This window comes from Tiliqua scincoides, chromosome 8 (genome assembly GCF_035046505.1).
Source record: "Tiliqua scincoides isolate rTilSci1 chromosome 8, rTilSci1.hap2, whole genome shotgun sequence".
In the NCBI taxonomy this organism is placed as follows: Eukaryota; Metazoa; Chordata; class Lepidosauria; order Squamata; family Scincidae; genus Tiliqua; species Tiliqua scincoides.
In genome coordinates this window covers 10712516-10722882 of record NC_089828.1, presented here as the reverse complement: position 1 = coordinate 10722882, position 10367 = coordinate 10712516, and the positions used below count along the sequence as shown (strand labels likewise).

Below are 10367 nucleotides of genomic sequence, written 5' to 3'. Positions count from 1 at the left end.
GGCTGATTGGCAGGTGGAGTTAGGTGGGCGGAGCCTGGGGCGCACCAATCAGCGGCCGGGCCGGGCGGAAGGCACGGGCTGCTGGTGTCGGGCTCTCGCACGTGCCAGGAAGTGGTGCGCTCAACAACCGTCGGTGGGATAGGTGAGACTGCGGAGTTGAGGGAGCGGAGCTGCCACCCTGTCCACGTTTACCTGCAAGTAGCCCCATTGACTCTAATGGGACTTACTTCTGAGGAGACACCCACAGGATTGGGCTCTAAGGCTGAAAATCCTATCCACACTTTTCTGGGAGTAAGCCCCATTGACTAGAATGGAACTTCCTTCTGAGTAGACATGCATAGGGTTGGGCTCTGAATCCGGCACCTGGTTCCGCCCCTTCTGTGGGGTGAAGAGGATCCTTTTGAGGTCAGCTCACCCTGTTGCACCTGGCTGGCAGTTTGGCCAGGTGGCTCTGCCCATGTTTACTCTAAAGAAAGGCCTGCTGTGTGAGGTGAAGCGGGGATGACAGCCCAATCCTATACATGCGTACTCGGAAGCAAGTGCCATTGTAGTCAATGAGGTTTACTCCCAGGAAAGAGTGATAGAATGGCAGATCTTGGAGCCCAATCTTATGCATGTCCACTTAGAAGTAAGTCCCATTAGAGTCAATAGAGCTTGCTCCCAGGTAAGTGTGGATAGGATTGCCGCCTAAGTGGGGTTGAAGGAGAGGCATAACTAGGGCAGAGCCTGAGGGGCACCTGCCCCAGGTGCTATGCTAAGGTAGGGGTACAAACTCACCAGCACCTGTTCCTCTGGTGTGGACCCAGAAATGAGTGCCTTGTATTGAATGCAGTGCAAGGCAGTCACTTCTGGGTTCTCCCTGGAGGAGGGGCAGTCACTGTGGCTGCTTCTCATCCCTGTTCCTTCTCCTGTGGAGGCTTCCCTTGAAAGGGAGCACTTCCTTCAGGGCAAACCCAGAAGTGACTCTGTTAACGCCACTTACAATTCTTCCAGATGAGGGGCCTCTCCCTGTGGTGGCTTTGTGCCCCTGTTCCTTCTGCAGTGAGCTCCCTCTTTGAAGAAGACACCCACCCTCAAAAGGGAGCCTCCACAGGAGAAGGAATGGGAGGTTGCAAAGCAACCAGCACTTCCTCCTCCTGAGAGAACCTGGGAGTGATGTCACAATGTCATGTGATGTCATGACATCACTACCCCAGGCACTGGGACTTCTAGTTACATCTCTGGGTTAAAGTGTGGACTGTGCCACAATTCAAATTGGGTAGTGGTCTTCAACTGTTTTTGTGCCACGATAACCCAGATATATAAGTAGATGCCGTGTGAGACTGGGGACCCCACTAGAGATCCCCCACACCCCTCCCAGGACCTTGTCAGCTCCACTCCCTGCCCTCATAATGCCCTCCCAGCACTGTTCACTGTAGTCAAATATGCTTGATAGAGAGAGCAGAAAAAACAGCAATGAAGCCTGGCGCTAGTGAAAAGTAGTTTAGCACAATTGCTAAGAATCTGAGCAGAACTGGGATGCAAATCTCCTGGTACCTGAATGTGCACACCAGATCCCCTTCACCAGGTGGTACTCCACCCAGTGGTCTTCAATCTTTTTAATTCCCTTAAGTTGCCACAACCAAGGCTTCACAACCCCTTTGGGATGCCGACATCAAGGTTGAAGAACACTGAAATAGGGGATGACCTGCAGCTTAGTGGTGACATTTCTATTTTATTTTTTTTTTCTTTTCAACTCTACTTTTCAGCCTGCACAGGCTCCCAGAGCAATTTCCAGTTTGACGCTACAGTATATTAGGTGGACCTATTGAATGGGAGTCTAACTTCATATGGGCTCAGAGAGGCTGGCTGCTAGTAAAGGCACCAGCCTGCATTAAGCTGCCCTACCACTACTCTGCAGAATCTTCTTTCTCCTGGTCTTTTGGTGATAGATTCCCCAGCATTCTAGGTTCCTTCTCCATGGAGAGAGGGAGAAGAAGCTGCAGGTGAACTCTGGGGTCTGGCTAGTGATGAAGAGAACATTTTTTTTAAAACCTTAAAATTCTTTCTGCAAGCGGAAAAGTAATGCGTAATGGGGAGAAATGTTCTAGCATCTCTCCTTTCTGCAGCAGTAGTAGTCAACCCTTGCTGGAAGTTTCTGTATGCTGGCTTATGTAGGCATGCAGAGTTTGGTCAGAAGTAAGTCGTCTTACGTTTTAAGTCTGAAATGTTTTTCCTTACAGCAGAGCATTCAGCTATGGTTCACGCTAGTCTGGACAAGACAATTAGACTTCAGAAAAATACTTCCTGCATTAGGAATATATGTATACTCGCTCATGTGGACCATGGTAAGTGAGGCACCTGTGCTGTAAGCAATGACTGTTTCTTTTTCTTAGTAATAGCACATGTTGTAAACTGCTTTTGTTGAAAGGATCTGTGGTCTTAAGCGGGCTTTGTGCCATGGAGTAACTGTCGGCTGCTGTGTAGCACAGCTATGTGTTAAGTAAGTTGTCCGTGGCATCCTGCCGTATGGGTGAAATGAACATAAGGAGTCCATCTCATCTTGTCATCCTGTTTCCAACAGTGATCAGCAAGATGCCTCTGGGTTGCATACAAGTGCAATGTTGTACTATAACTGAGGCTTTTGAATTTCCTCAACCAAGAATCCAGTCTGATTTTAAATGTTATTTGGCTCTCGTCGGTATGGAGCCAACCTATTTCTCCATATTGGAGCCCACCAGTCCAGATTTTTAATATGATTTTTTGAACTTCTTCATATTCCTTGATGCCTTGCTTGTGTTTGTTCTTTGTTTTCCCCAGGCAAGACAACTTTAGCTGACTGTCTTATATCTAGCAATGGAATAATCTCTAGCAGGTTGGCAGGAAAGGTACAATTTAAACCATTTCTGTATTGTGCGCAGAATTCTTTTTCATCTGTGTTTTCTCAGAATAGCCTTTGACAAAAATGACTAAAAATCATTCACTTTATGTTCTCTTTTTATTTCATACAGCTGAGGTATTTGGATAGCAGAGAAGATGAACAGATTCGAGGAATTACAATGAAATCAAGTGCGATTTCATTGTTGTTTGGTAAAGGTAATATAGTCTGCAAGTTCTGTGTACACTGCTTTGCGCCGTTAAATATTTTATTAAGATCATGTCATATTCTTGCTGAGATACAGTGTTTGCATAAGGTCTAAAAGCTTTGACTGATGGAATGTAAAATATAGATTGTCTTCTCTAAAACTACTTACTGTAAATGCTAACGGGGCAGAACACTCCAAAGGGACTTTTTAATGATGTTTTCTTTGGTTTCAGATGATCAGGAGTACCTCATTAATCTAATAGACTCCCCAGGCCATGTGGACTTCTCCTCAGAAGTGTCCACAGCTGTCAGGCTTTGTGATGGCTGCATCATTGTGGTAGATGCTGTGGAAGGAGTCTGCCCACAGGTAAGGGGGGGGACTTGCTTTGGAAGTCTATTGCTTCTATTTATAGAAGGAAATATATTAAAATGTGTCTAATGGATGTTGCCACCTTTAACTAATACTTGGAAACATCAGTCCAAAATCAATTGCTCATTTAAATACACTGAGCATAGTAGGAGAGACTTGGAGCACGTGGTTTGGGGTCTAGTGTATGTAGTAAGTCATAGATTTAACTGTATATAATTGTCGGCTATGGAATATTGGTTTTCTAGCAATAATAAGACACGGATATGGATGTATTGGTAAACTTCAATAGGTTTGTTCTCTGATCCTCACTTTAGGAAAACATACCTGGATATAATTTTAACCCCAATTGGCAACTGACATATAATGTATAATGTAATGTGTATTATATAATATTGGGGGGGGGGTGGAATTCAGGTATGAGGGATGAGCAGGGTGTACAATTCTGCAGCTCCCTTTTCTAAATATCCCTGTTTCAGTTTAGATGTTCAGACTAGACCAGAGGTGTCCAAAGTTTTTGGCAGAAGGGCAGCATCGTCTCTCTGACACTGTGTCGGGGGCTGGGGGGAAAAAAGAATTAATTTATTCTTTAAAAAAGAATGAATATATTAAAGATGAACTTATATGAATGAATGAAGGTCTTGCAATAGCTCAAGGCCTATAAAAGGCCTTGCACAAAGCAAGGCTGGCCTTTCCATTGCTGCTGCTACTGCATCACAGACACGAAACAACAAGCGGCGGAGGGAGCCCTCAACCCACAGCTCACTTGAGAGGTCAAACAGTCGCCCTCACACTGAGAGCAGTTGCGTCAGGCCAGTGTGGGCTCCAACAAATCTCTGGAGGGCTATTGGAGACTAGGGGCTCCCTGAGGGCCGCATTGAGAGACCTCGAGGGCTGCAAGTGACCCCAGGGCAGGGGTTTGGGCACCCCTGGACTAGACTATTTTTATTCAGTAAAGTTTTCCTTTTTTACTAGACGCATGCGGTTTTGCGACAGGCATGGCTTGAGAACATTCGTCCCATCTTGGTGATAAATAAAATAGATCGTCTAATAATGGAACTCAAGTTCACACCCCAGGAAGCATATTCTCACCTTAAGAACATCTTGGAACAGGTAGGAGCTAATTCTAAAAGGTGCAGTAGTTATTTGTAATCGGCCAGAAGAGTATATGTTGGTATTATTGAAAATGTCTGTGCTGTTTATTTCCAGGTCTAATTAAAAGTTCTGGTATTAACTTTTACCATCCTAAACTGTCTGGTTTGAGGATATCTCTGAATATCCGTTTTTCCATATTAATTGGGTATATTTGTACCCTTTCAACCAACATGGGTTCCCAAAACAGTTTACAGGTACAATCCACACAGAGGTCCAATGTAGTTAGGGGGAGACTGGTGTATGGGGATAGCAGCTTCTTCTGGCAGTTGGTATTTTAGTCCAGGTTCTTTCCTTCCGGAGGCGGGGGGCAGAAGGAATTGCAGAGGGGCTAATTGTAAAGATGGCAACCCACAGAAATAAACCTTCTGTTGATCTGTAACAAGACTTCTTGCTGTAAAAGGTCTAGAATAAGGAATTGCCTTCTGCAATCTATTCCCTCCCACATAAGGCTCTGCTTGGAATACAATGTCTTTCAGGTCTAAACCTGGCAAATATGAGTCATAAGACATGTTAACTAATGACACACTCACTGCATTTTATTACCCAGAAGTGCCTGTCAGGCTGCTTGCTCATGGTTTTAGGAGAACAGCACATTTTCTATGCGATTTTTAGAAGGCTTTGGGGATAATTGGTTTAATCAGCTTGGGTTTGGTTAATTTTCATAGTAACACAGGTCGGGCCTCCACATCTGCAAATTGCGTATCCATGGATCTGTCTCAGTGCCAGTTCCCTGGACCTTCGTTGAGCTGGTCTTGGCCCCACCTCAGCCCTCCAGAAGTGAGAAGAGCTGCACTCTGGTTGCCCCCAGAGGGTCTTCTGAAACCTGCAGAGGCAGTGTACATCTACCTACTGCCTCTGCGGGCTACAGAATTTTGGCCGAAAAAACGCTACTTCTGGTTTCCCGAGGGGAAATTGGAAGTGACTTTTTAAGCCATATAAGGCATGCTGCGGCTGAACATCACAGATTTGATTATCTGTTATTTTTAGTATCCGTAGGGGCTCCAAGAACGGATTCCCCCATGGATACCAAGGCCCCACCTGTATAGCTGTTTTTATACTGCTAGCATGTTGATGTGTTTGTGTGAATATTGTTTTAGGATTTTTGATTTAAGCCACTGGGTTCTCAGTCCTACTCAGACTTTGAGACTGTGCTAAGTATTTGCGGGGGTGAGGCTCCGATGGTGCCACAGCAATTGTGCTGCCTCTGGGACAAAGGGGCTTTTACATGCACGGGGGGGGGGGGGCACACTGGCCTCTGGAAAGGGCAGCAGTGGGGTGACCCGCAGAGGGGCAAGCCTACCAGGGGCCAGCATGACCCCTCGGGTACTTGTAAAAGTCCTTGGTCCTGGCAGCAGCGTGATCACTGTGGTGCCGTCGGGGCACTCATTTCTGCTTTAAGCCATTTTGAAATTCTGTTTAGCACTAGAAAGATAAGATAAAACTGAAAATAAATGCAATGTCTTTGCAGGTGAATGCAATCACTGCCACTCTCTTCACTTCTAAAGTCCTTGAAGAGAGGGCTGAGAAAGAAACGGAAACCCAGCTGACTTCCAGTTCTGCGCATGGAGACCAAGTTTATGACTGGAGTGCAGGCTTGGAATTCACTGATGATTCACACCTTTACTTTTCTCCAGATCAGGGAAATGTGATATTTGCCAGTGCAATTGATGGCTGGGGCTTTGGGTGAGTTTATTGATGCTTAGTAGTAGATATTTTTCTTTGTGTTGGTTGAACAGGTGCATATAATACATCTGATTACTGCACATGAAAAGGTTGAATAGTGTTAATTGCGTATTCTTTGATAGAAATGCTTTTACTATTGTCTCTCTGATCCCGAAATATACTTTTCCTTTTAGACCCAGGTGATGAAATATGGTGTTGGAGATCTATCTGTATTAGTTCATAATGAGGCTCAACAAATCACAAGGATGCTTTTCCAGTTTTCCTAAGATTTGGGGGTAAACTGGGGGGAGATGAACTTTGCTGATATTTTTTCCTCTCATAGAGATGCAGTATAGGTCATAATAATTTCTTTTGTCTTCTAATCAGAACCTCCTGAACTTATCAACCTGTATGTCCCAGAGAAACCAAAGGATTGTGTTTTGGCTATATTTAGGAATAAGCCAGAGCTATTCAAACTGGGGCGTTGCGATGCCCCAGCCTGACAGCCCTGGCCTCTGCCCCCTTAAGGGGCGGGGGAAAGGCAGCAACGCGATCCCTAAGATCATGTCGCTCAGGGGGCTGCAGGGACTGGGATGTACTCACCAGTTCCTGCAGTAGCCTGTTGGGGGTGTGGAGAGCCCTGCAAGAGCATCTGCAGGGCTCACTGACGTTCCAAAAGTGAAAGTGGAGCGATCGCACTCCAACTCTGCAAAACCGGAAGTGGAGCATGGTCGCTCCACTTTCCCTTTTAGAAGGCTAGGGAGCGCTGCAGACACTTGTGCAGGGCTCCCCACACCCCCGGGAGGCTGCTGCAGGGACAGGTGAGTACATCCCAGCCCCTGCAGCCCCCCTTAGCAACACTATCCTGGGGATCATGTCACTGCTTTCCCCTTATCCCTGCTGCCTCCGTCCCCCCCTGCAAGGACTTACTGCAGTCCTCAAACTCCCTGAGAGTTTGAAAACCCCAGGAAGAAGCAATAGTATCCTAATCTTTTGGAGGTTTTGTGGTCTTCATGGAAACCACTTTTGAGGTCCCACCACCCTTTCGTGAGATCTCTTTTTGAGATGAATTCATGTTGCAGGCAGTGCATCCCTAAACATTAGAGCTTTAACCAATGGGTGCTCCCCAGTGTTGGGGCATTTGTGTGCCCTTCATACTTTACATGACTCCTGCAGTAACTGTTCGCATGGTTCTAATGTTGTGTCAGCAAAGATGGTTGTGATGTCAAATGTGAAGGAATTCTTGGTTGTGTGCAGGAGCAAGCAGTTGAGAAATATAAAGGAAGAAACTTATTCAAGACCTCTGTTGCTTTCCGCACTTGAGAATTGAGAATCAAAGAGCCCTTTGCTTTGCCTTGAAGTGGCTGAGGTGCAGAGAAAAAGGGAAGATTCTGCCAAAGTCTCTTCTGGTGCTTATGTGGTGGTGGGGTAATTTTAAAGAGGGGTGTGTGTGTGTGTCTTCCCTGCATCTTAGAAAGCAGCTGAGGCACTTAGTAAAAACTTCCTTGGAATCTGAATTATGCTGAAGACCAGATGAGAAGGCTTTGGTGGCAGGGTGGACTGCCAAGTGTCTTTCCACAGAACTGGTTCACACATGTGCATCAATCATTTGATTACTCAACGCTTGGAAACCTTTAGGTATAAGCACATTCTGTTGAAAAGTTTTATGGGATTGGGGAAGGCATCTTCATGTGGGTTTTTGTTTGAGCATACCTAAGCACCTGTGCTTTGGAAATACGTTGTTGCTGTAATAGGAGATGATAACCCTGCTAACTGGATAAGAGGCACTTTTTCAAGTGGGTGCTCCTCTTTTATTTGGCAGAGGGAGAGTAACTGGCCCTCCTCACTCCAGCACTGTCTTTTCTAGTGGCTGCCTGCTGGTATTCTTTTGCATCTTTTTAGATTGTGAGCCCTATTGGGGCAGGGAGCCATTATTTATTTGATTTTTCACTGTCTTTTAGTTTAGTTTTCACTGTGAACTTTTAGTTGAAAAGCGGTATATAAATACTGTTGTTAGTAATGATAATAATAATAATATTAATATTAATAATAATAATAGAACAAGAACTCCCATTAAATCCACTAGTTCTTCCTTAAGGTTATATTAAAGACCCTTCAAGACAGGAAAATAAAGAATTAGTGATTCACTTATTGCTAAGACCCAGAATTGGCAAGTAGCATCAAAATGTGAGAAGGATTGCTTAAGAAGAGAATGGACGAGATTGCTGATAGTAAAAAATTTATTCATTTCATGTGATTTAGAGAGAGGTGGAAAATTGAAACTCCTTTATAGATGATTGGATTTTTTCTTGGCCTTCAGGAAGAGATGCTTTGGTCAAATTGTGACTGAGGTGCTATTCTGTTGACTTTTGCTAGGGGGGTCTGCATTATTAGAACTCTGTATTTCTCATTTTCACCTTTATAGTGAAAATGTTTAGAAGCATGAAAAAGGTATTGTTTATTTGGCATAGAATAATCTACATGTCCTATCTGTGGCATTTAATATGTTGTGGCTCACTTGCATGTGCAAATACTCGTGGCAGTCATTGGGTGAGGAACATGCATGAGTTAAATGGTCCCTAGTCTTCATAAAGTGGGTGAAACGTTAGTGAAAGAACAAATTGCGTCTTGAGACTCGCTGCTTAGGATAGGTCCATTATTCGTGGTGTAGCTGTAATGATATTATGAAATTATCATGTGTTCTACAGGAAGAATATTAGCTCTGCTTTTCAAATATGTAATATGGTTACTATGTAAGTTAACACAGATGCTTTATGGTGAAATGTGTTGCTTAGGCATACTTGTTTCAGTGGCTTTTGGGGGTATTTATTTCCAGCATCGAGCATTTTGCTAAGCTTTATAGCCAGAAAATTGGAATCAAATCTTCTGTGCTGTTGAAGACCTTGTGGGGAGATTATTATCTAAATACAAAGACCAAGAAGATTGTGAAAGGTGATCAGGTAAGATTGCTGAAATCATTGGTATGTTATGCTGTTCTTTTTTTTCCTACTAGCAAAAAACTAAATTTTTCCACTGTTGAGACAGTTATAGTATCAACAATTTTCTGACATTTTAAATTATTCAAAATAGTTGACCTAAGTCAGTAAATTTTTTTTATACCAAGCTTACTTTTATAGCTTCATCAGTTTACCAATAATTATTTCATGTCCTGGTATTGATGGAGCACCATTGGTGTTGTACAGAATAAGAACAAGCCAACAGGTCCGTGCTGCTATGAGCTCACAATCTAAAATTTGACAGGGAAGGGACAACTGCAAGATTTCCTTCCTTGGGACTGCACGTGTTCCACATACTAGACTGAAAACACAAGGCACCCTCTATTCATATAGTTGACTTTGACAACTCTGTCAGAACCAGATGGCCTTGTTTGAACTGGTGCGCGTGAATATATATTCCCTTCTTTCTCCCAAAGCAGTTTGGCACTATCAAAACCAGTAGCCCATCTGGTGAGTAGATGTCATGCAGCAGCGCGCAAGTAGACCTTAAGGCATGTGTATTGGGACTATGGGTTCCAGTGTCCCTACCCTCTGGCTCAGGTTCCCTGAGGTCATTAATCAGAGAAACTGGCAGCTGAAGCCTGAACTACCATTCTGCACAAGGGCAAATCAGATCTGACTTCATGCTGCCTGTTAGTTGTGTGTACACACAAACACAGTTGGTGGTGGCTGGGTTTTGTTTGTTTGTTTGATAATATATATATATTTTGGCTGGTAAACTGAACAAAACACCTCATGCCTCTTTAGCTTGCTTTGTTTGCATGCGTGGGCAAATTCAGTGGTAAACAGCTCTGCTACTGATAAAACTAGGCTCCCCTGCCAAAGCTCATAGCCTGCTTTTGTGGAAGCAAAAAATGAGTAGGCTCCCCTAAAATAGCAAATAAATAAAGAGGAGAAACTTGACGTGCTAAGGAAAAAACACATAAAGTTTCCCAGTGCATTTTGAGCAATTCTTTGCACTTTTGTCATAGCTTGTAATTGTATCACTAGCTCATCATGCATTGAAGTGAGTAAGCTGTGTAGATCTGGTGGCTACTCAAGACTGTCATCACTCTTAGTTAAAAGTAAAATTAAGAAAGTTCTTAATTAGCTCTCCACTTCA

At 44.0% G+C, this 10367-nt stretch overlaps 1 protein-coding gene across 1 annotated transcript in view; it reads left to right on the top strand.

Annotated features, from left to right (window-relative positions):
• The first annotated feature begins 72 nt into the window (after window positions 1-72).
• EFL1 (elongation factor like GTPase 1) overlaps window positions 73-10367 on the top strand; it is a 65872-nt gene continuing 55577 nt past the window's right edge. Inside the window, exons 1-8 of the mRNA XM_066635460.1 lie at window positions 73-142; window positions 2223-2327; window positions 2800-2867; window positions 2991-3075; window positions 3298-3431; window positions 4407-4544; window positions 6055-6269; window positions 9085-9208. Of these exons, the coding sequence (XP_066491557.1) occupies window positions 2237-2327; window positions 2800-2867; window positions 2991-3075; window positions 3298-3431; window positions 4407-4544; window positions 6055-6269; window positions 9085-9208 (855 nt within the window). The 5' untranslated portion in view covers window positions 73-142; window positions 2223-2236. The remainder of the gene's footprint in view (window positions 143-2222; window positions 2328-2799; window positions 2868-2990; window positions 3076-3297; window positions 3432-4406; window positions 4545-6054; window positions 6270-9084; window positions 9209-10367) is intronic.